The 25,319-nt window shown below is 45.5% G+C and overlaps 1 protein-coding gene and 1 long non-coding RNA gene across 5 annotated transcripts in view; one reads left to right on the top strand and one right to left on the bottom strand.

Moving 5' to 3' along the window:
- The window catches only part of MACROD1 (mono-ADP ribosylhydrolase 1), a 309,756-nt gene extending 289,578 nt beyond the window's left edge, over positions 1-20,178 (bottom strand). For 2 of the 4 annotated variants that reach the window (XM_083591912.1, XM_083591911.1), the window contains exons 1-3: positions 19,695-20,178; positions 14,701-14,802; positions 13,405-13,524 (exon numbers count right to left, since the gene is read on the bottom strand). In XM_083591912.1, the coding sequence (XP_083448038.1) occupies positions 13,405-13,524; positions 14,701-14,802; positions 19,695-19,956 (484 nt within the window). In that variant the 5' untranslated portion in view covers positions 19,957-20,178. The remainder of the gene's footprint in view (positions 1-13,404; positions 13,525-14,700; positions 14,803-19,694) is intronic. The other 2 variants (XM_083591914.1, XM_083591913.1) reach the window with 2 other exon arrangements.
- Positions 20,179-20,239: 61 nt separating this feature from the next.
- Positions 20,240-24,981, top strand: LOC310752066. The gene is made up of 3 exons (XR_014542833.1): positions 20,240-20,331; positions 22,352-22,564; positions 23,246-24,981. It is a non-coding gene; the product is annotated as an uncharacterized lncRNA (long non-coding RNA).
- The last annotated feature ends 338 nt before the right edge of the window (positions 24,982-25,319 follow it).

Raw genomic sequence — 25,319 nt, 5'->3', positions numbered from 1 at the left:
AGATGGTCACGTGGCCACCAGCTGCAAACAAGGAGCCGCTAAGCGAGGCTCGGGGAGTGTTAAGCCAGCTGTCAGGCGTGGTTCCGTTTAGCACCACCGAAGCAGGCTTGACAGGGGCTTTTCAGATGCATTTTGTAGCCGCCAGACTGCAGCAGGCTGGTGTACAGACAGAAAGGCCCTGCTGTTTTTGCAAGGAGGCCTCGCATACGGTGCCTGTCTCCAAGGATATCTGGCAAGGGAAGTGTTGATTTTTATTATTTTTTTTAAGCCTGGCTGTTCCTTCAGTCTCCTCAGACTGAGACACTTGCACGCGGCCGCCAGGTATTTTTTGCAGATCCATCCCTCGAAGATCCCTTCCATAAGGCAAGGGAAGTCTTTGTCACATCCGTGGAGGAGGAACAATTCTCTTCTCTTCTCCCCCTCGCCCCCAAATCAAACCTTTTGCGCAAGAACTGGGTAGAAAACCAAAAATTCTCAAAACAGTTCTTTGGTGCAAAGCAAAAGGAGGAAGGTGGGCTCTTATTTTTAGAAATGGGTGCCAGCATGTCGGCCACATTGTGTTGGGACGCATACAAAGGCGTGAGTCAGAGGCCGGGTGAAGGTTAAAATGTGGGAGATGGAGAGAAGAGAGGTTGACGCCCCAGCAAACAAAAGACTTTAAATAAGCAAAATGTATTGAAATTCATAAAGAATCTTCTTGTTGCTGTTTTCAAGTGCCAAGATTTGTTTTCAAATGATATATTTGTTGAGCTTGATTGGACACTCTTGAACTCTTTCCACCTTTAGGGAATAAAATAAGAGAACCAAAATAGTGCAGGCCTACTTTGCACATCATGCTAAGCCAAACCAAGACTTAGCATGAATGCAGGAGCATGTGGGCTCCGTGAAAGGAGATCAAAGCATCTTTGCTCCTCCCCAGTCATTCTGCTGCTGTGCTGAAACCAGGCTTGCCATTTGCCTTTAGCCCTCCCAGACAAACCACGAGCCGTTAGACATAGGACAAAATTTGGTACCAGCTCATGGTTAGTCTGAAGAGACCTAATTCAGATGATGCACTGCATCAGGTGTGGGAACGCTTTAGCCCTCCAGATGCTGCTGAACTGCAACTCCCATCAGCCCCCGAAAGCATGATGGGAGTTGTAGTTCAGCAGTACCTGGTAGACCAAAGGTACCCCACCCCTGTACTTATGGCTTAGCTCAATGTACCACTGCAAAAGAACCATCAGGGAGGAGTAAAGCAAACTAAGAATTAGAGATGGATGAACCTATCCATTTCATCAGCCATTTTCAGTTTCTCATTTTTCCAATCTTAACTTCAGCTTGTCTTGTTTCCACATAAGTTTTAGATTACTCTTCTATGTTTGCACGAGAATGCACTTGGGTATGTTTATTTTCACTAATGTACTCGTTTCTGTGTGCACTCCCACCAATTCACCCATTTTTGTACAAGTCTTTTGGTTGGAGAACTGCATCACAAAATTTAAAGAAGTGTGAATTCTGAAGGATAGCTGTGTTTTCTTTCACCTATTGGTTTGTGAAGTGCAAATTAGGCAGGCTCAACCTTAATGTGTGGAATGTGAACAAATTCTCTCCTCCTCTTCCCCTAGCAGGAAAAAGTGGGTACTATTACTATTACTACTATATATTTATTTATGCCCCACCTTTCCCCCTGACAGATACAGCTGTCTGTGTTCTCCCTCCATTGTCAGAGGCAGTGTGTGTCTGAATACCAGTTGCTGGGAATTGCAAGTGCAGAGAGTACTACTGCTTTCAGATTCTGCTTGCAGGCTTCCCAGAGGCATCATGTTAGCCACTGTAAGAACAGGTTGGTGAACTAGATGGGCCTTTGGCCTGACCCAGGAAGACTTTTTCTTATAATCTTATTCTCCAAATTCACCCCAATTTTTTTTTCTTTAGGTGAAATTCAGTGACATCTCTAGAATGGATCAATGTTCTCTTCTGACTTGGTTTCTACAGTAACAGGCAGGGACTTTGTCCAAGGAACAGAGGGGTGCCCTAAATTAGATTCACATCAGGGATGTCCCAAATAACAGCACACACACTCCGAATGACTGGAAAGAACGCAATGTGTACCCATTTGTACACGGAAGCTGGCTTCTCCCAACACTCACCAATTATGGAAAGCAGGTCACGCAAGAGGCAGCTGACCGTTTGCTCGGCCTCCTCCTGTCCAACAAAACTTCAACAGAATTCCTCCTTGCAGCAGCCACCCCATCAGAAAGCACCACGAGGAGGTGGTTTTAACGATATTTAAAATGTCCCTGTGAAATATAGCCCAGCGGTGACAATAAAAGGGAGCTGAGACAAGAGCCATCTGATGGGGAAGTGCTCCCGACTTAGCCATGCAGAAAGCTGCTGCAAATCTCTGCTTTTATGGCAATTTTTATAGCCAAAAGGTGGAGAGAGACAGGAGGGGAGGAGGAGAGGGGGGTGGAATAGGAAATAGTGCAGCCCAGCCACACTTGTTGCAGCTTGCCTAGAGGTTGGAAAGAGAAGCCCAAAACCTGGAGAGGGAATCCCTGGGAAGGGAGCAAGGCTCTAGTAGAGAGGGGCCCAAGATTCCCTGCCACATCCCAGAGCATTCAGTTATCCATGCAATTTCCTTAATGCTCTGCGAAACAAGACCATATTGATGGGTCATCTGCCTGTGCAAGGGAGCATAGCTGCTGTGAGACCAAACCTCAGCAGGTTGGGTTTTTTTTTAACCATGGCCCCCTTTGTCGAAAAACATGGTACATCTGGCACACTTCCTGAAATAACATCTGGCCATGGCCAGGGATGGGGTGGGGGCAGGAAGCGTAGCCTTCATCCATCCAGTTCCTTGTAATACCACCTCTCCCTCTTGCAATCCCCCCACGCCAAGCACAGAGTTGTCTGTAGCACATCCTCTTCCGCAGCACTGAAACCCTTCTTTCCTCTTCCTGCCAGGCACAGCGCCCAGCTTGCTCTCTTGTTAACAGCACTCATTAAAATGGAACAAAGGCTCAAATGCCACCAAGGTTGCTGACACGACACCCGCTCTCCAAAGAGGGGGAGGGAAGCAACCACCACTGTTACTTACCACTTCATGAAAACAGAGAAGGGAAGAAGGGATGGGAAGATAAAGAGGCAGCTCAGGAACCCAACTCAGAAATGATTTCACTTAAGCTGTCTGTCTGTGTGCTGAGTTGTCCTGGACTCATCACTGATCCTTTTACAGGGCAGCCTCTTAAAGGCAGAAGCGCTCACTTTTGCATTTATTTAAGTATGCTTCATAGCTCACCTTTCTTCCCTGGCGGTCTCCCATCCAGGCCTTTTCAGTGGTGGCCCCCTTGCTTGTGAAGTACTCTCCCCAGGAAAGAATGCTTGGCTTATCTTTCCCTATGATTTTTCTCTTTACACAGGCTTTTGGCCCTTAAGTTGAAGGGTGGCATTGTGGCTTCTTTTAGTGGAGTTGGATCTGTTAAGTCTTGCCTTTTATCAGTGTAGCTGTGCTTCTAATATTTTTTAATATTAATTGGTTTTAACATGAGTCATTGGGGGTCACTGTGAGGAACTAAGAAAGAAAGAAAGAAAGAAAGAAAGAAAGAAAGAAAGAAAGAAAGAAAGAGTTTGTACCACTGGTGGCTGGATCCTTATTTTCTCCCATCCCATGCAGGTAAGGTTTGACAGCTGTCAATCACCTGATGTTACAATGGTGTCCGGTGGTCTGTTTTTGCCCTATTTGAACTCAAGCTGTGCAGGCAAAGTCATCACACAGTGTAACTCCTGGCAATCAGCTGATTGCCTCTGGGCTTGCAAAGCATAGTGCCTGGGGCTGTCCAAGGGGCTTTGCAGGTGCTGTCAATCAGTTGATAGGTGGTACCTGCAAGTTCCATTTTGGCCCAGCGGCACCTTTAACCTGACATCTTACATGACCAGCTTAACTTCTGCAAAATGGCTATATTGCAGGAGTTGGGTGGGTGGGTGGGACTTGGCCAAACAGGAAGGCTTGGTGGGCCTAATCAGGTCCATAGGCCAGGAATTCCTGGCCACTCCTGTATCACATGTCATCAGCTCATGTCCAGCAAAATGTAACTCTGCAAGAAGACAAAAGATCCATCTAGTCTAGCATCTTATATCCCACAGTGGCAAACCAGACACCTCCAAGAAGCCCACAAGCAGATCCCAAAGGCAAGAGCCCTCTTTTGTCACTGATCTCCAGCAACTGGAATTCGGAGGTAGACTACACCAGACCATGGAGGCTGAAAGCAACCGAGAGGCTTGCAGAGGAAGGCTGGGTCTGTCAAATCTCATTTTAAAGCCATCTAGAGTGGCAGCTAGCATCCTGGGGCAGCGAACTTCACATGTTAGTTATGCATTGTTGCGAGAAAGTATTTTTATTTTGCTTGTCCTGAATTGACTTTCACTGGCTTCCCTCAAGCTCTTGTACTACAAAGAGAGGGACAAAAAAAAAAATCATCTCTCCAAACACTTTATCCACACCATGGGCTGTATTAAACTCACTTCTGTTCAGAGTAGACCCACTGAAATGAAAGAGCCCAAGTCAAGTCATGATCATTGGTTTCAGTGGGTCTTATTCACACTTCATCTTGTTTCGCTTCTTCCCCCCTGAGAAAACGGCTCTGTAGCAGAGCAAACAGCAATTCGGGTTTTCTGTGGATTGGTGTTTGCTCCGATTTAGCACTAAAAAGTGGGTTTTCCCTGGGAAAGGAGCAGGGGCAGGGGAAAGCCACTTGTACCTGTTCTTTGTAGGCACAGGACAAGTGGAAGGGTGGACCAGCCCTAAGATTAACACTGAATACAAACCACATGCATAACTCCCTCTAATGGTGAACTCAGGTGGTGAGGCCCAACAGGATTAGAGACAAAATGGGACCACAGAGAAAGAGAAGAAAGAAGAATGAGCTATCAGCATGTTATCAGGGATAACACTGAGGTGCACAATCTGTTGCACAAGTTTGTGCTAGCACAGCTTTTCCATTGGATTCCTCTTTTGCACAGTGTTAAAAAATGCACCAGTCTTGGGCTAGCACAGAGAGAGAATGCTGCACAGGGCAAAACAATAGTCTGCTCACAGGATTGGTCCTTACTGCTTGAGTCTTATGGGTTGTGTTGCAAAATTGTGGCAAATTTCTTAAAACCCTTCGTTAGGCTAGGTTCCTTTCTCTTTCAGAGATGGGCCCCTCAGCTATGCCCAGTCAGAACTCCATCCCTCTTAAAAAAATATGACTATTTGTCATCTTCATTCAGGACCCTCGGAGGTACTGCAATAAGTACATTTAATTAATCAAATTCAGAAAAGCAAGACAGTTAATCTATTAAGATCTCTCTCTTTTTTTAAAAGAGTTGACAGTAGGCAGGTTTGAAAGACGAAGTTAAGTAACAAATATTTCTTCCCCCAGTGGAAAGCAAGATCTGAGAATGTAATAAGAGCAGAAAGCCAGACCACACACACACACACACACACACACACACACAGTAGCTCATGTGCTCATTCAGAAACTGGCCTTTTTGACCTTGGCTGCAAAGCCAGCAGGGTCCAGGGAGCAGGGTCTTGCGAGCGCCATGGGAGCATAAAGAGCTAGTGGTTTTATTTGCCAAGTCAGAAAGCCGGTTAAAATTATTCAATGCCATAAAAAGGGAGATAAAAATTGTCCATTAAAACTCCGCGCTGGAGAGCTCCCCCCACTCCCACCCCTTGACTCGCGCCATCAGATTGGTACTTTATATAACAGTCTCTTCTCAACGTAGACTGAGCAAGTCGCCCAACTCAAGAACTGCTCCAAGGAAGGGGAGAGAGTCTCTAAAAAGAACAGTACAGAGCAAAAAAAGAAAAAGACCCATAACAGACGCCGATGGGTAGATTCCTGCTTTATTAAGCAGGAATCGTCAGAAGTGAAGTGCCAGGCTAGAAGGAACTACCAGGCACTGTGAGTCCAATTGTCGCTAGATCTGCTTTTAGAAAACCATGAGATGTGTTTTTAAAATAGTCCCTATATAGCGCAGGCCTCGCCATCTGGCCCTCAGGCCTCTCCCCAGGCCACACACTGCTCTGTGTTGTCCTTTGAATGTTTTTGCCTGGATGAAAAGCATCCTTGAACTGTTTTAATGCCTCTTGCTTGCCTGGATGAAGGATGTGTGAGTGTTTATGAAGGTCCCACATACCTTTCTCTGCCCACATTTGCCCCTGCCCACCTCAACAAGCAGTCCCTGGAAGGTTGCCCACAAAGCATTGTGGCTCTCAGTCTGAAAAAAAGTTCCCCACCACGAGACCCAAGGGAAAGTTAGCACCTAGGGGGCAGCTTCATATCAGTTCTTCCTCCTGTTCATGCAGCAAGGAAAGAGGGAGGTGAGGGCAGTCCTCAGGTAGTTCTGTGGGTGGGAGAGTACTAAAGGTCAAGAAGTTTCAAGACGTATGACCGGAGCGCTAATTAGGAAGAAAAAATGATACTGCAGCACTAGTGATGGATTTAGCTGCATCCACACCAAGAGAGCAACTACAGAAGAGGAGAGCATCCTCTTTGAGGGGTTTTTTGCCTAGCTGGAATGTACCCTTGAACTCTGATAAGTTTTTTTGCTTGTCAGGATGGAAGGTGTGCAGAAACTAGCCTACTGCACAAAGCAAAACAAGAACAAAAACTCTTGTTCTGCTCACTTTTGCCTCTGGCTCAGCCCACCACCAGCATGTGGTTCTCCAGAAGGGAATGTGGCCCCTCAAGATTCCCAACCCTGGTTTAGAGCTTGAGGCGCACACATGGGCCAAGCTTATCCCTCAGACCTGTTCTTTTGGGGTTCCATCATCCCTTCTCCTAGGGCAAGCAATAGATTTCCCTCCTTAAGGCATACCCACCAAGTCTTGTGATACCTTACAGGCTAGCCTAATGCCCTGCCTTTAGGAATCTCACATTTAACTTTCACTTTTCTCCAGGGTGATAAAGATACTAGTTGGAGGGCAGCTGTCAGGATCGCTGTATGTGCCAAATTCTCAATATGCAACAGGGGTGGTGAATATTTTTCAGCCCGAGGACCCCATTCCCTCAGGAGCAACCTTCTGGGGGCCACATACCAGTGTTGGGCAGGGCCAGAGGCAAAAGTGGACAGAGCAGTAGATGTGATTTACCTTTGTAGGTTACATTCCAGCCATGCAAAACTCACGAGGCTTCTACGCACACCAGCACCACACCACACCTCTCCATCCAGCAAAGCAAGAGGCATTACTTATTGCATTTATATTCCAACTTTTCTATCCAAGGAGTTCAAGGTGGCACACGTTTTTCCTCCCCATTTAATCCCCACAGCAACCCTGTGAAGTAGGGCAAGGTCACCTAGTGAACTTCATGGCCAAGTGGGAATTTGAACCCTGGTCTCCCAGGTCCTACTCCAATTTTCTAACCACTGCACAGTGCTCACCCTTATGAACATTATCACAGTTCAAGGACATGTTCTAGCCAAGCAAAACAGCTCAGGGGTTTGTGGCCTGTAGAGGGTGTCTCAAGGGCCAAACAGAGAGGTCTGCAGGGACACATTTGCCCTCCTAGCCAGAGGTTCTCCACACTTGCAATGCAACCACTCCCATTTACTGGCTTCAGCTCAGGTAGCTTGGAAGGTTTAACAAAACAAAACACATACAAGCTTCCCCAAGGCTGGTGCTGGCTCAGCTCTGGCCTTCTTTCCCGCTGCCCGAGCAGAAGCAAAGTGTTTGCAAGCAAACTGGACTGCCAAAGTGACAGGTGAAGCGATTTACACTGACAGTTCGGCATCGTAATATCTGCCTGGAGCTTTGTCTCCTGCACTTTGCAGTCCCATAACTATTGTCGTTATAAGGCGGCCATTCATAATACCAAGGATACACAGCGGCTCGATCCATTCATCTACTCGTAAAGTACTCAGTTGGGAGAGGAAGGCTCTGATCATTCTACCAGCTGCTTGCCTGCAGAATCTATATATATATATATTAGAAGGAATGTCACCATGGTCCCAGGAATACCCACATAAAAGCAAAGGAGCTGGATGTGCCACCAGGTGAGTCTGGGGAAGTGCCACAGTTCAGCGGCAGAGCATCTGTTTTGCATGCAGAAGGTCCCAGGGCCCAACTCCCTGTAGCGTCTCCAGGCATGGCTGGGAATGCCAGCTGCCTGAAACCCTGGAGAGCCACTGCCATATCAGTATAGACAATACCGACCTAGACAGACCAATGACCTGATTTCATGTAAGGCAGCTGGCTATGTATGCACAGGGAGCAGCTATAGCTCCATGGCAGGGAATCTGATTTACATGCAGAAAGTCCCAGGTTCAATCCCCAACATCTCCAGGTAGGACCAGAAAAGAGTCCTGCCTAAAATCCTGGGAAACCACTGCCAAGGGGCTCGTAATCGGTGTTCAAGGCCAGTGGTTCTCAACTAGTGGTCTGTGGACCCCAAGGTGTCCACATAACCCACCCAGGGGGTCCATGGCACCATTCATTTAATGAAAACTACTATACAGAGATCAAAATTTTCAAAAGTAGGGGATCCATGGCTTGGCTTCTGAAAAACAGGGGCTCCATAGTACTAGCTAATTGGGAACCACTGGGGTGGGCAATACTAAGCTAAATTAACTCTGTGTAAGGCAGAAAGTCTTTATTCCCACTCCCTGTCTGTGGCTTATGAGGGAAGTGTGGGAAACACCATCCCTCCAAAGAAGAAAGCTAACGTAAGCCAAGAAGTTCCAGAACTTGAGAGCCGACTTTTCATGTATTGTTATGTGGTATGTCTACATGTGCGCACACACACGCATATCCACTCCTGCACAAAAGCAACAAATTACTGAAACCGCACCCAGAACAGACAGAGCCTTCCCCAACCTTGTGTCCTCCAGAAGTTTTGGACTACTACTCCCATCACCCCTAACCATTGGTTATGCTGGCCGGAGGTAATGGGAGTTGGTGTCCAAGCCATCTGAAGGCATCAGGCTGCAAAAGGTTGGTCTATTGCTATTAAGGATGGGGAAGAAATTTAATTACATGAACATTTTAATATCTAATACGCACTTTCCCAAGCAATGCAAAAACTGAAACGAAATGACCCTTCAAAATTCACACTTCTCTGAATTTTGCAGTGCAGCTCTCCAGTCAAACAATGCGTACAAAAAAAAAATTGTATTCAGGCAAAATATGCGTTAAAATGCATATATTAGGGAAAATAACATACAAATACACATTATATTAATCAAAACTGCATGGAAAGATGTGTGAGTTAGGGAAAATGTGTGCTAAACTGCTGATGAACTAGGACATTAAAAAAAAAATGGAAACAGAAATGGAAATATGGAAAACTGAATTTAAGACTGGAAAAAATGAGAAACTGAAACTGACATATTTGCCAATCCTGAACCATGAATACCTTCTTCAGAGGCCTTACTCTGTGGGGAAGCTGATGCCAGGGTGCAGCCCTGCCCAGAGTTGAAACCTGGGTCTCCTCCTTGGAGGAGTAGGCCCCACCCCAGCATATCTCTGCACCACCAGAGACACTGAGGAGCTGTAGGATTCAGACATCTCCATCCCAGAACCAGAACTCCCCACAGCAGTTTCGTCGGTTCCTAGCTGGTTCTGGGATTCTCCACTCCCAACTGAAAGGAGATCACTCCCGGGGCATAGGAGTAGAGGAGGCAGCAAAGCAGGCAGGAGTTTCACAGCCTCTAGCAAAAGTGCCAGGCTAGCTATACAGAAGGAACTTTTGGTTATGTACAGCACTTTGCACCCTTATTTTATCTTTACTGCTTTTCACAAAAAGATGCCTCAAAGCAACTTACACAGTATAACAAACATTAAAAACCAACTATTTAAAACAACAGCCAGAACAAACTACTCAAGAATACCCATCCATAAATAAGTATAAAAAAGATGGATTCTACCTACTCCACCACAAGATTAACACTATAAAAACAGGCTGAAAGTGAACACTATGATCCAATTTAACAGCCAAATGGCTGCGTAAACAACATTCCCACATATAAAATACAAACCCCTGTATGCAGAAAACTAGCCTATCAGCAAAAATGTCCCTAGCCTGGTCTTCTATAGCTTATTATTCCCATGCAACAGTGGGGACTTACGAGGCTCTTTGCTAAATAAATAATCAAGCCGCCTTCTCACCACCTTCTGCTTCAGGGTATCTGTTTGACACTGCAGGTGCCAGAGAGCCAGTCCAAGACCAAATGGTGACCCAGGCTAAGAAGTCTCTTTGGCACCCCTCTCCTTTTGAGCACATTTTTTTAAATTGCATTTATTGCTCATTTCATAACTTGGATGCGCAATCTGCATGCCTGATTTATCCCTGTCATATAAAGACAATTAAACCTGCCTGCATGGATCTGATCGCAATTAACTCACATACAGACCATGTGTTAAATAGGCACCAATGCCTATGCCAACAAAGAACAATTAAAAAAAAAGACTAATGCAAAAGCAATCATCGCCAAGCAGATCAGCATCGCCAGCTTTAGAGACAAAGGTGAACTGTTTATAAAAATTTATTTCACGCACAGTCCCACCAAGCCCAGCACAAAACCAGCCGTCAAATCTAGCCCCAACAGGCACTTTGGGACCAAGCCAGGTCCAGCGCCAGCAGACAGTAAGATTGGGCACAGGCTGAGGGCTCCAGTAGGTCAAAAGGGCCCCTCACTGGCCACACAGCCACTTAACACTCTGCAATGGACGCCGGACAGCATTGCCACTTTTGACCAGGAACCAACCTTGGCTCCCATCTGCGGTGGCCACCTGCCATTTTAATTTACCCAAAATGCAATGCCCTTCACAGATCTGTAAAATCTCTTCATGGATCCATGGTCTGGACAGAAGCTTTAATCTATAGACCAGAGCATTGCACATTGGGTACAATTAAGAAAGCAGGCAGCCACAAGGGATTGGGAGCTTAGCTTGGCTTTCATTGAAAAGCAGTGGGGCTCCCCATCTGCTGCTGCAACACCATTCAGGGGCACAGCAAGGAGAGCAGGAAGTAATGGGCTGCTGATGTGGCAATGACAGAAACAAAACATGGTGTGACCACATGAGGACATGTGGATGTGTGCTGAGAGGGCCTTGAATTCTCGCACCTGCCCTGGATGGAGTGCTGCACCTGAACCTGGGATGAAAAACCTGCAGCCCTCCCAGATGTTGTGGGAACTCCAGCACCCGTCAGCCCCAGCCAGCATGGCCAATGGTCAGAGGCGTTGAACTACATCTCCCACCAGCACCTGGAGGGTCCCTCCACTCCCCACTTGGACCTCTTCTCACAGAGTCCCACCATCCACCCACAGCCTTGCTGTCTGTTGAAGACATTAAACCACTACAAATCATATCTGCCAAGAGCTGCCTTGGACGCACTTGATTCCTTTCAGGGAACCAAGGTTAACAAGAAATAAAAACTCCGCCTGATTCTCTTGCCTGCACGACACAAGACCACCCTGCCTTTCCCAAGATGCAGCATCGCTCATCTCCCCCCACCCCCAACCTTCCTAGCATGAACTGAGTGGCTACAACAGCAGCAAGCGGTTTCTGGCCTCGATCCGTGCAGGTAATTACTCACAGCTAATGATAATTATCGGGCCTCCTAGAATTTAATGGACACGTATTATAGTCCCACTTGCGACTTTACATATGAATTAAGCACATATGGGCTTCATGATGCACAGAGGCAGGATTTATGAAGCGCCAACAAAACCCCTTGTTAGCAAAGACTTTTATTCCACTAATAAACAGCTTGATTTATTGAGGTAGGGAAATTAATACTGGGGGCAGCCCCACAAACCATGGAGCTTTGGCACCCTCTTGTGTAAGTTGCTGGGAATGACAACCAGGCCATGCAAACCTCAAATATTTCTGAGCTTAACATTTGCGGAGGCTCAAAAATACCTTCCTTCCCCACAAGCTACAGCAACTGAGCCCATAACTGAGTCTAAGCATGTGTAATTAAAACCGAATATTCTTTTCCTGCTTTCCCCCTTCCTGCATTCCCTGTGCTGAATTTTTGACTGTAAGCTCCTCAGGGCAGGGGCCTGTCCTCCCCTACTCTGTAAAGCGCCACGTACACTGATGGTGCTACATCCACAAATAACAACAGCCATACTTGCCAGTAATTCAAATGCTGATTCAGTCATGTGTCTTGTAATCTCTTTAACCCCTTATTCAGGTGAACTGGCTATTATACATAGCTCACACATAATATTTTTATACATACGTATTCTATATAATTTTAAAACACCTATTTTAACTTTTATTAAACCCAATACCCATTTCATTGACTCATTTTTATAACACCACACATTTTTTTAGTTGAAAAACCGATCGGCACTATGCACAGCCAAGTACCACTACCAGTTTTACTAGAGCATAATGCATGTTAATGAACATCTAAGAGCTACACACAGACCCCGTGTAAATATTACTTCCCTTCCTCATTTGTTGCCTGTTGTGTATATAATTCAGCTCATCCAGTGCAGCCAGATACTGCAGTCTAATATAAGCAGGGGCCAATTCAAGTCCACTTCCTCTTTTGCTTCACAAAATGTTCTGTTTAACTAAGCCAGTACCAACCTAGAGAAGCAGCTTCTTTCTCCTAAATTCTTCCACACATTATTCTCATCCAACACTGTTTCCTATACTTGAAAAGGGGTTCTGTACAAAACTTGGGAGTTCACACTTGGTGTTTGTTAACCTTAGCTGGTAACTTTAAAACCGAGGACAAACTTCTAGAGTGTTTCAAAGCAGGGCTGTGAAAGGCATTGTTTCCCATTACGTACACCCCTAACAGTATTTCTTTTTGTTTCCTATCCAGTCAAACAAGTTTCAAAAGAACACAAAAACCTACCAAACCTGTTTAACCAGAGACAAAAATGAGATGAGTGCACACATCACAAACAGTACATCTTTCAAACGACCTTCAACTCTAATGTCTTTCTGCAATCCCCAAAGTATTAGCTGTTCTGTAAATCAGCTATGAGGATTGGAGACTAGCCATTTTTGAGGTTAAGAGGATGGTACGATTGGAAGCCTTGTTGCCAGCGAAGTACACGAGGAATGCGGGAATGAGTGGCCTTTTAGATGTTGTTGGAACACAACTCGCATCCCCCTTGCCACTGGCCACGGTGGCTGGAGCTGATGGGAGTTGCAGTCTACCAACAACTAGAGGGCCGTCCTGGTCTACACGTTCATTTCTTACATTCCACCATCAAGCAGGAATGAGAAGCACTGCAAAACCGGCAAGGCTTGTGTGATCTCTCTGCCATTTTCAGTTTTCACAAATTGGAGCAGCAAGGCTACCCCAGAAGACCAACAGACAGTGCCTGGCATGTGAGTTATAAAAGAGTACCAATAAGCCAAAACCAATCTCAACCACAGTCAACAAAAGAGCCAAACTCACTCACCAGCGTTGACAATTGCATCTACCTCCAGCTTGGTGATGTCACCACGGAAGAGAGATATCTTCTCATTCAGATGGTTATCCTTGGGGAACAAAGACTCTTCAGGCTGCTTAACCCGGGCGCCTGGCATCAAGAAGACAAGGGGGAGAGACTGCACATTTTAAAGGCTGCCTTTATGTCAAATTGGACTATTAGTCCATCTAACTAAGCATGGCCTACAACAGGGGTAAGGAACATTGTGCCCTTGGGTGTTAGCACCCCAAGCTCCCATCAGCCCCAGCCAGAATGACCAATAGTCAGGGATTATGGGAGCTGTAGTCCAGCAACATCTAAAAGGGGCTGCAATGGCTACCTCTCAAGGCTCTCCAATCCTGCCTGGAGAAGCTGGGTACTGAACCTGGGACCTTGTGTACTGCAAAGAATATGCACTGTTTGAAGTCTTAGAAAGCTGCTGCCAGTCAGGGAAGACCACTGGCCTGCAGGCCTCTCCACAACATCCACCTGTCCAACACCTGATGCCAAGTGTGTGGAAAGCAAAAGGGTATGGGCTGGGCCAAAGTGGGTTTGCAGACACCACCAGTTAGCTGATGATGATCCCCCACCCCCTGCAAAAAAAGCCCATTGCAAGCACTGGCAATTAGCTAATCATCAGGGCTTCTGTGCGCAGTGCCATGCAAAAATGAGTCATTGTGATGTCAGGTGATGGACAGGTAGGCAACCCCACTCACCTGCCAAACCTGACCTGTTTCGGGGGAAGAAAAGGATCTGGCCTGCAAGTCGTACCCAGTTCCCCACCCCTGCCATAGACTAAATGAGCTAAATGAGCCAGCAGCCTGACATGGTATAATAAACAACAACAACCCCCCCACCCATCTGGCTGGATTGCCACAGCCACTCTGGGCAGGTTCCAACACATATAAAAACATAATATCACATCAAACATTAAAAACTTCCAGATACAGGGCTGCCTCCAGATGTCTTCTAAAGGTTATTTATCTCCTTGACATCGGATGGGAGGGTGTTCCACAGGGACGGTGTCACTACCGAGAAGGTCCTCTGCCTGGTTCCCTGTAACTTCACTTCTTGCAGTAAGGGAACTGTCAGGAGGCCCTCAGAGCTGAACCTGTGTCTGTCAGCTTTCTATGTTAACAGCTCTACAACACCCCTTTTCCTCAACCAAAGTCCACATTATCCTTGCCTTGAGCTTCTCCATGGGAGGTTGCAGGGGGCGGGGAGAAACAACATGCCCATGCAATTATACTTAAGAAGAAAGAGCTTTAAAACAAAATAAAATCTCACTTTTGGCCATTTCTTTCCAGCTTGGTATTTGCTTCAGTTTGATGAAATCCCTGGTGAAATAATGCTCTCGCCTCTGCTTGTTATTCAAGCCTTTCAGAAATGCTGAACAGCAAATAAAAGGAGCAGGAGAAATAAAGACGGGTTAGTAGGATAAAGACAAATATTGGCACAAAGTCTGAGGGGAAAGGACTCGCAAAAATTCTGAGAGAAGGAATTTCAGAGCAGTGATGCAACCATTATATTTTTGCCTCGTGGATGCTCAATGGAAACCTTCATTCTCCAGAATGATGGCAAAACCCTTTCGGAAAGTCTGCTTTATGGTGGAAACTACACACATATAAAAAACGTTCTAGGGTCACATTGTATATTAAAACGTTTTATTTGCAGGTGTATAACTGAGTCCTAAGTCAAGTACAAAGAATAAACGTAACTGCACACACACCATACATATAAAGCACATTTTTGCACCAAGGAATCATGGGAAGTGTAGCTTGTTGAGGGTGCTGGAACTGTAGCTCTGCGAGGGGCAAACTACAGTTTCTACGATTCTTTGTGAGTGAGGAAATGTGCTTTAAATGCATTGTGTGTATGCAGCCAAGGCAGGCATAGGCAAACTCGGCCCTCCAGATGTTTTGAGATTACAATTCCCATCATCCCTGACCACTGGTCCTGTTAGCTAGGGATGGTGGGAGTTGTAGTCCCAAAACATCTGGAGGGCTGAGTTTGCCTATGCCCGAGCCAAGGCATCACTCTACTGTGTCACATGTAGAGCAGGGAGAGGCAACCTGTGGCCCACCATACATGGTTGGACTACAACTCCCATCATCTCTTACTGTTGGTCATGGTGGCTGGACCCAACAGGAGATTAAATCCACCACCACAGGTTCCCCAACGCTGTCACAGACCATTATTCCACACACACACACACACACACACACACACACATCCCTTGGAAAAATTGACCCAAATAATTTGAGGAGAAATCCAAACATTTCTAAAATATTACTTGTGAAAAAATGTGAAAAAGTCATTAAATCCCCTCCTCCACTGCAGTCCAACTTTCTTTGGAGAGGTATAAACGTTGGCCTCACCAAATGAAATTGATTACTGCTAAGATCCTTTCCCCCCTTAAAATACTGAACTGCACTCCACTACTATAGCAACCCGCAGCAAGTAATGAAGAAGGCTTCTATCTTATATGGAGGTGGCCATTTTGAATTTCCCAAAAATTCAAAAAGAACCTCAGGAGAGCGCTTTCTGAGGAAAAACAAAATGGCAGCCACTCCAGTTCTCCTCCCCTCAAATGAATGCCACCTCTCACCACCACTTGTCGACATATTGCCATTTTGTCAGCAGCCATTTTGATGTGAGTTGAATGGGTCTTATATTCACACCATACGTTGAAAACATTATACAATTTTAAAGAATCTTGGCTTCCCCTAGATAATTCTGGGAGCTCTTGTTTGTTAAGGGTGCTGAGAGTTATTAGGAGGTCCCTATTCCCCTCACAGAGTTACAATTTCAGAGTGATCAAACAGCCAGTCCCTTTTCTATTATTCACATGGAACTCGGGGAGTTTTACAGGGCCAACAATTTCATATTGTTGTGTCACGTAAAAAGCCATATGGAAACCAGCAAGGCCTCTGAAATATGGTTGCCAACCAATTCAAATTGTCTCAGCCCTGCTAGAATCACATCCTGCTAACAGAAAAAGGAGGTGGGGAAGAAAATAAAAGAAAAACCATGGCAGAGCAGAAAATGCATTGTCAAGGCTTTCATTTTGATTTCCTCATTTCCATAAGATTGTATCACATTACAATTTTATTTTTACTGTATTTTTTGCACTTTTTCCCTCTTTATTTCTCTTTATCACTTCATTTTTACAACTGAAACTCTTCTAAGAAAGAAGAAATATTAAAACAGGAAAGATCCTTTGCAAATGTCAAAAATGTTTCCTTTTATATTACCTCGGGGTAGCAATAAAGTTGGTACATATCCTCATTTATGGTGGGGTCAATTGGTGCAAGATTTTTGGAATTTAATTTTGGCAGAAATGATAAACATTACAACATTGTGTGTTGTCCAAAATAAATATTCCTGAATATTTTTGATACCATTGTAAATATACTGTCAGAATAATTGGTCTTATATATTATATTGGCAGCATGAACAGCAACTGCAGTTCAGTGGAAAACAGCCCAAAATCTTTCACTGAATGCTTAGTATTGCTCACTCTGGAATATAGCTATAATGGGGGGGGATCACAAATATTTTTTGATTTTGACAAGGCCTAGAACCCCCAGACACTTTTTGTAAGATTTTGCATCTCTCTGTGGCATATACAGTGGAACCATCATTTTCAAGACTGGCAAATCTGGAACTATACTTGATCTGATAACGTTAATAGTCTTTACTGGGACTTTGTTATTTTAACTCATGAACTCATTCTATGTGCCTACTTTATAGTGTTGTTTTTCATCTTTTAATTTTTGCCTTTTGCTATATGCATTATAGCTCTGCTTTATGTATATTATAAAATGAATTTTTAAAAAGAGGGGGAAACGGGGGGGGGCTGTCACAGCAACTGGCCTTCAGAAACACACTGCCTCTGACAGGTGCTTAACAGTACTGTCCCTTTTCAGCAAACAGAAGCCGACTCCCTTCACACCAAAGAGGCCCTCTCCACTCAGGCACACTTTGTCCTTGACATTTATTAATGTTTCTTTTTTCTTTTAATTAAGATGAGGTGGCAGGGTTTTTTAAAAAAAGAGTTTGGCAACTCTATTACAGCTTCATCAGCCTCCTGGAAGATTACTTATGCTCAACCCCTTAGGAACTTCAACACCCCTCTGCAGAGATTTGCAAATCCAACCAATATATGTAGCGGCTTTCAAACCATATTGTTGGGAAACATACAGTTCGTCATGAGCATATTGGGTGCTGTGTGCCTCAATACAACATTCATAAAGCCTGCCCAAGAAGAAAGTGTAACGCTAGGCACGCTTCTAGAGAAGGGATGGGGCCGCCAGATATAGTTGGACTACAAAGCCCATCATCCCCAACCAATGGCTATCCTGGCTAGGGCTGGATGGGAGCTGGAGTTCCAACAACCTCTGAAGAGCCACAAATTCCTCACATCCCTGTTCCAAAGCATGTTTTCCACTTATGCTAGGGCAACAGCCAAGCCAAATATGCCTAAATTGTGCCTATGCAAATGAAGGGTTGAGAAGCCCTTGGAACATATTCCCAAAACCTCTACATCAGCGGCTACTTTCAACTCCCTGGCCCCACTTGAGACCGCTTGAAAATTACTGAGGCGCACCCAGTCACAAAAGCACATTCGAAGCACATTTCCCCCTCAAAGGATTCCAGGCATTGAAGTTCACCCCTCACAGAGTTACAATTCCAATCCCAGCAGTCTCTAACATATTACAGTGCCCAGAATTCTTTGGAGGGGAGAAATGTTCTTTGAATGTGATTTAAAAGCATAGCTTGTATGCAGCCCCAGTCACAAAATGGGAGGTGGAGGAAACGTTTGGCATAATCAGTTGACAATTACTTACATTACATTCTGCCAGTATGTAACCCATCTTTGGAAATTGATAAAATTATTTGCCACAGCGCTTTCCTTGTGGCAAGTAGTTATTTAACTCGGCTTTCCTCAAGTTGAGCATAGCTCGGGTGGTATTGCAACTCAGCCTTCCCAATGTTAAGGCAGAATTTGCTGATCCAGAGGCTCTAAGTGGAGAAGGCCTTTTTAAACATATTTTTGCCTTTATACTCTCATGTGACTCTAAGCATTTTTACCCATCTCCTGTAATGTCTTCTCCCATTTTCCTTTCACACTCAACTTGTACCTTATCCCACCCACCCCCTCCTCTAAACCACCAGTTTCTTTCATCCCTCCTTCCCAGCCGTTTTACATTCACTTCTTCCAAGTGAGGTGGCCCATAGCAGGCTCCAGCCCACTGCACTACAAGGCACACAATTTCCACAGCTTGATATGCAGGTGCCTCCACAGATAATTTGTATAGAAAGTATTCTCAGGCTCCCGCTTCCAAAAAAGTGTTTCGGGAGTTTGGAAACAAAAACAAAACAATTCACTGCTCTAAAGGTGCATTTGGGGCACATATAGATTAACTTGTCCTTTCTGACTGACAGAAACATGAAGGCTTGGAAGGCAGTCCTGGTCATTGGCATGGTTGCCACCTTTCACTGTTAGCTCTGCTCCTGTGCTTTTAAAAAGCAGGGTGACATGTACAAATTTAACAGCAAAGCTTGCCCTACCACTTATCCAGGCATGGATAAGCATCCATCAGTTCTTAGCAGTCAAGCTGTTATTGTAGGCCCAGGAGCACAGCCAAAGTTTTCTCTTTCTTTTTTAAGTTGGCAACCTTATTTAGGGGACCATTCCAAAACATAACCACCAGCACACAGCCTACCAGCTGGATCCCAGCACCTGTTTGGTACAAAAACCATAGCTTCTTATCAAAAGTGGGGGGAGGGGTCCCCCCCCTTCTCTAGGCCTCTGGGAAACATATGGCGGCTACCATAGCCAGTCTCCTAGGAGACCATTTAGATTTCCCATGATGCACTGCAAAAAGCCTTTTCCCACTCCCAAACAGAGGAAGCTCAACAGGTGAGATACATACCCATGGTTCACAGTGCACACAGACACAAGAAGAGTTCTTGGTTCAGTAACCATCCTCAAAATACCACCCCTTTGTCCTATCACAGTAGTGAAAAACTCAGAGCTGCAGTGTCATTACAAAGAAGGGGCATTGTGGATTTCAACAATCACAGCGAACATGAGGATCATGTGCCCAGGGGGAGTATATGATAAAGTAGCCCAGGAGACGAAAACTGTGCCAGAGACTGCCAGCAGGCAACAAGGGGCCCAACACTGCGGGAGGCCACAAATTTGCTCCAGAGCACCAGGACACCACAGAAACACACACACACATACACAACACTTTCACCTCCACGTCACTTACATTTAGCCTCCTTCCAGTCAGTGGAGGTGGTCAAATCCACTTTGGCTGCCATGGCCAATGGGGGAGCAGCCAACCAGCTCCGGATGCCCCGTGCAAACACCCAGTGCTCTGGCACCCTGCAGACAGGGGCCCTGCCTCCACTCCACGCGCCCTTCCTTCTACTACTGTGCAGCGCTATAGGGCAGCTGCCCCAGACCCTCCACAACCTCCCAAAGGCTCCAAGAAAGCTCTTGTTTCCCAGGAACATGAAGAAGCCTGGCATGGCTTCAAGAAAAGGGCTGGAAGGGGGGGTTCACTGGGCTCTCAGCCTGCTGCCCTGGTTGGTCACTCAGCAGGCGAGAGAAATTCTTCTCCCTTATTTATAACACCTGGTATTTAGGTGGCAGAGTGGAATCAGATTGCTAGCTGTAGCTGCAGCTGCTGCTGTTGTTGTTGCTACTGCTACCCCAGCAGCACACATGGAGGCAGGCCTTTGACTTCCAAGCCTCTTCGCTCGGGCCCCGCCCTCCTCGGGCGCAAGGGCTTCTGGGCAATGTAGTTCCACAAAGGCGTTTCTGCAACTGCAACGTAGCGGCACGAGCCTTAACAGTGAAAAACAAAATCAGGCTAAGAATATCAGCTCATAATAGTTTCTCTGGTGAGAAAAGAAGAGCAAGCGATTGTTGATATCTTTAGAAATGTGTTTATTTTGCTGGGAATATATTATCTCAACAGTGGTGCACATTTTAGACTCTGGACTGTCATGATTCTAGGGAATCTCTTCTTCTTCTTCTTCTTCTTCTTCTTCTTCTTCTTCTTCTTGTTACAATTTTTACCCACTCTTCATCATCAGATACTCTACACAGGCTGATTATTATTATTATTACTATTACTATTTATTACTTGTACACCGCCTATCTGACTGGTTTGCCTCAGCGACTTGGGACGGCTTCTAACAGAATATAAAAAACACAGCAAAACATCAAACATCTAAAACTTCTCTTCAGCATATAATGAAAATGACATAGTTAAGGTGCTAGATGTACGTCTTTGGGGAGGAAATCCCACAACTTAGGAGCTGCCCCAGAGAATGCCCTCTCCCAGGCTGACACCGTGACCCCAAGTTTCTGAGGACTAGAACAACAAAGAGCACCCCCCTCTGTTGATCTTAACGCCTGAGATGTTCTATAGGGGAGGAATCGTTCTTTCAGATATTTCGGTACTAAGTTATTTCGAGCTTTAAACACTGATGTGAGTGCCTTGAATTGGGCCTGAAAACAAACTGGGAACCAATTGCTTTTGATGGTAATGTGTATATATGGTATATTACTTAAATGGTTGGTTGCTGTAAGAACAGGATGCTGGACTAGGTCGACCTTTTGGCAGCTGCCCCGCTAAATAAATCAAAATCAATACAATTGATTGCCCCCCCCCCAACAAAACCTGCCCCCACCTAGCAAAAGGTGCCCCCCCTAACAAAAATCCTGGGTACACCCATGGTTGACCCTGATAAGTTTGAGGGCCCTCCATCATTCTAATGGCTTAGGGCCATGGACATCTGCCTGAAAATCCTGCCCTACCAGTACCTCTGTATCTGAATATGCATCATATATTCTCTCCCTCCTCCAGACCTGTTTACTGAGCCTTCAGCCTGATCTGCTTGCAAAAAGCCTTATGCAGAGCTTAGACCACGTCTGGTCTTTATTGAGCATTAATTCTGATTTGTTTGCAGGGCAGTATATGACAATCAGGACGCAGATGGCGCTGTGGGTAAAACCTCAGCGCCTAGGACTTGCCGATCGCATGGTCGGCGGTTCGAATCCCCGCGGTGGGGTGAGCTCCCGTCGTTCGGTCCCAGCTCCTGCCCACCTAGCAGTTCGAAAGCACCCTTAAGTGCAAGTAGATAAATAGGTACTGCTTTATAGCGGGAAGGTAAACGGCGTTTCCGTGTGCTGCTCTGGTGCCGGTTCGCCAGAGCAGCTTCGTCACGCTGGCCACGTGACCCGGAAGTGTCTGCGGACAGCGCTGGCTCCTGGCCTCTAGAGTGAGATGAGCGCACAACCCTAGAGTCTGTCAAGACTGGCCCGTACGGGCAAGGGTACCTTTACCTTTACCTTTTATATGACAATCAGCCCTTGTCCTTTCGCTGTTCTTATACACCTTCCCATTGGCCAATCGTTTATCTAACACAGCGCTTTCCGAACTTAGTGTGTTAGCTGCAATGTGGAGGTGTGTCGCACGAACGCTCCCCACTCTCCTCCCAGGGCTGGAAATGGGTTAGTTAAATCTCCAGTTTGCTAGTAAAACTGAATTACTGTGTTGCAAAATGATGCATGTCTAAAAGTGTGTCACCAACATGAAAAGTTTGGAAATCTCTGAACACTTCTCAGTGTGCTTCCCCATCACTTTCCTAACCACAAAACAGAATTTTTAAGAAGTATATTTGTTGTGCTATGGCGACAGAGCACTTTGACCCACATTAATTGTGCAAACCTAAATTTCCAGTATGTACTTGAATCCCTTGCCTCCCACTCACACCTCTATCTAAATAAGCCCTGTACAGTAAGCGGAGGTTATGTTCCAGGCCCCTGCTCACATTAGCAAAATGTGTGTAAGTAGGGAGCACCCTCTAAACACCTATTTTTACCTGCTCTCCATGCTCTTTTTCTTTTATACAGTACCTTTGCCTCCAAATCACCAGAAAGGTCAGGGAACACTGCAGTCCAGCTTCCCCAACAGCTGTTGAACAGGGTAGTGCAGCAGCAGTGAGAGCTCCCATGCGCTGTTTTGGAGCCAATAAGTTGGTTTTCAAAGCTTTGTTTCTGGACTTTTGGCTCACTGGCGTTCTCTTCAGGCTCTAGGACTTTCTGGCTCTCTCTCCCCATTTCCAGGTTTGAATTGAATTTATTTGTTTCCCAGCACCTCAAGTATACGTGTTTGCACGCAGGTCAATCATGCGTAAGTGGGGGATGCCTGTATTTGAAGAGCTGTCTGGATGAAGTCCAGCTTAAAAATAAATGAAGAGCCTTAAGTCACGTTCACACCATATGCTTAAAGCACAGAGATTCCCCCAAAGTATCCTGGGAACTGTCATTTGTTAAGGGTGCTGGGAACCACAACTCTCTGAAGGAGTAAATTGCAGTTCCTATGGTTATTTGGAGGAAGCCATGTGCTTTAAACTTATGGTGTGGATGTCACCTTAGGCAATATAAGACCAAAAGCAGGGGGAAATGGAAATGAGAGTGCAGTTCAATGATTTGTCAGCGGGTCATTATATCAGTGAACAGTTGTTGTGTCAAGGCTGTGAAAAGGAATACCACATAATGGTTAAACAGGTGCACTGTCCAGCCTCAAAGGTTCAGTCCCAAAATAACTTTAGAAGGGGAGAAAGAAGCACAATCTTACTTTCCCTTGATGGGCCCATTTTTTCCTTTTTCCTTCTTTGCCACTTGGCTGGCATCAGTGGCTGCTAGGCTAATTTTAGGTGGGTTGCCAAGGCACCACCAGGCGAAGTCAGAAGCCAAGCTTCTAATTATAGCCGAGAAACTAATCTTTTTGCTTTCCCTCTGCAGCCCAGAGCACCAGCAGCTACAATGTGGACAAAACAGACTCGGTTTTTAATTTATATTGTACCCCAGGATTCTCAAGTCAGGCATACTGTGCTATTGTAAAAGCAAGAGATTTTAATATTATCAGTGGCAGCTGGTCAATTAGGGCAAATGGGACACTGCGCTACCAACCTCAGACAACCCTCACCTGCCTTGCTTCCTACTGACAACCAGGCCAGGGGGTGGCACTGCTTGCCAGCTCTCTTCTCCTTAGGTCTTATCCATGCCCCCATTTCCCTCGCCACTTTTACCTGGGGCAACCTGTTATTTAGCACTGAATCGGAACAAATAGCATTCGGGTTTTCTGTGGATTGCTGCTTGTTCTGATTTAGTGCTAAAGAGTGGGTTGACCTAGGGGAAGTTGTGGAGCAAGGGCACAACCGCTCAGAGCCATGCCTTGTAGAATTCAACAGGGAGGAGGGTGGGAACAAAGCAGAATTAGTTGGCTCCAGCTGTCATTGGCTCTAGCTCTGGCTCTGCCTACTGCTGGGCTCCCTGCCTTTTACGTATGCAGTCCAAATGGGCATTAGCCACCACTGAATGTAATTAAAATCTTCTGGTTACTTTAGTTCAGGACCGTCTCCTCTGTAACTCCATATCCTTAAAAACAGACTCAAATTTTATCCTACTTAAGCCTTTGTGTATTTAAAATCTCCACGATTTTCTGCTGGTTCTCTCCCACACCCCTCAATCCCCACTGACTGTTAAGCCTTGCATTATCTTTATCTAACCTGTGCTCACTTTTCCCCTGCACTCACTTCTTTATCATGTCTTCCTATCTTTAGTTTAATCATAGATAACTAGCATAGGTTACCAATTTCACACACACACACATACACACCCTGCTTCCAAAGAACCTTGGGATTTATTTGTTTTCTTATATTTCTGTCCCACTTTTCTTCCATCATGGAATCCCAAATTGTGTCCATGTCACTCCCAGGCAGTCGCACATCCAGCTACTTGCCAGATCCATACCTCCATATGGGAGTTTTTTGTATACTTCAGTGCTGCTGATGCATGCAAGTTTTTCACAGCATCCATGCAATGCTGTCATTGAACTACCATCCACTATTATTTTCCCATTTAATTTTCCTTTCCGGTGTGAAATCTAATCAGCATAAAAAGCCCACCATGTATGGAGACTCCATACATTAAAGCAGGGCTGGGGAACCTCTAGCCCACGGGCCAACTTTGCTTTGACAAGGGCCCTAATCTTTTCCTATACCACGTACACCTGCCCCACATCTGACAGAATGTGACATCAGGTGTGGTGGCATGACTCAGTTCCTTGTCGGGAACTCGATCATACAGCCAGTTCCTGCAGAGTGCAAGTTGATCAGCAGCCCTTCAAAGCACCATGTGGGGCTCTTTGCAAACCTCACATGGTGCTTTGAAGTCCTGACCAGCAATGCTAGGTGCTTGCCAGGTGCACAACCCCACCTACCTGTCAAATTTGCCCCTGGAAGGTTAAGTGGGAGAAGGATGTGGCCTACAGGCCAGAACAGACTTCCCACCCCTGCAGTAAATGAAACCAACTTAGGTTTATTATATGACCATTGCCAACCCTCTCCATGTCTTATTTAAGGGACTGATTAATAGGAAGCCTAAAGTCATTGTTTATTTATTTAATGTACTTTATTGTTAACTGTGGGTGTCTCTGTTTAATGGAAGTGCCCAAATAAAAAATTGTAAACAAAAATTGTAATCAAAAATACTACTCAAGACAAACATTTTTAATTTTGTTTATAACTGCGTTGCATGTATGATATGATAATAGAAATTATAGAAACACAATGTGAGAGACTTCCGTTCACCATTTGGAAAAGGGGGGGGGGGGGAAGGCATTACTGTATGCCACTTTTTTCCAAGTGTTCAAGGACGTCCCCACGAGGAAAAATCTGGAAATAAGAAAGATGGGGAGGCGGAGAAATCCGAACAAAGCTCCAGCCAATGGGCGCAGCCTGTGCTGACGTTCCAACTCACGGTCTACCCAATAGGAGCGCAGCGCAGCTTTGATCAATGAAACCCGAAGGCGGGA

The sequence above is a fragment of the Podarcis filfolensis genome (genome assembly GCF_964270895.1).
Source record: "Podarcis filfolensis genome assembly, chromosome: 16".
Taxonomy (NCBI): Eukaryota; Metazoa; Chordata; class Lepidosauria; order Squamata; family Lacertidae; genus Podarcis; species Podarcis filfolensis.
Note: the sequence above shows the minus strand (reverse complement) of the source record. Positions and strands in the feature narration are given on the sequence as shown.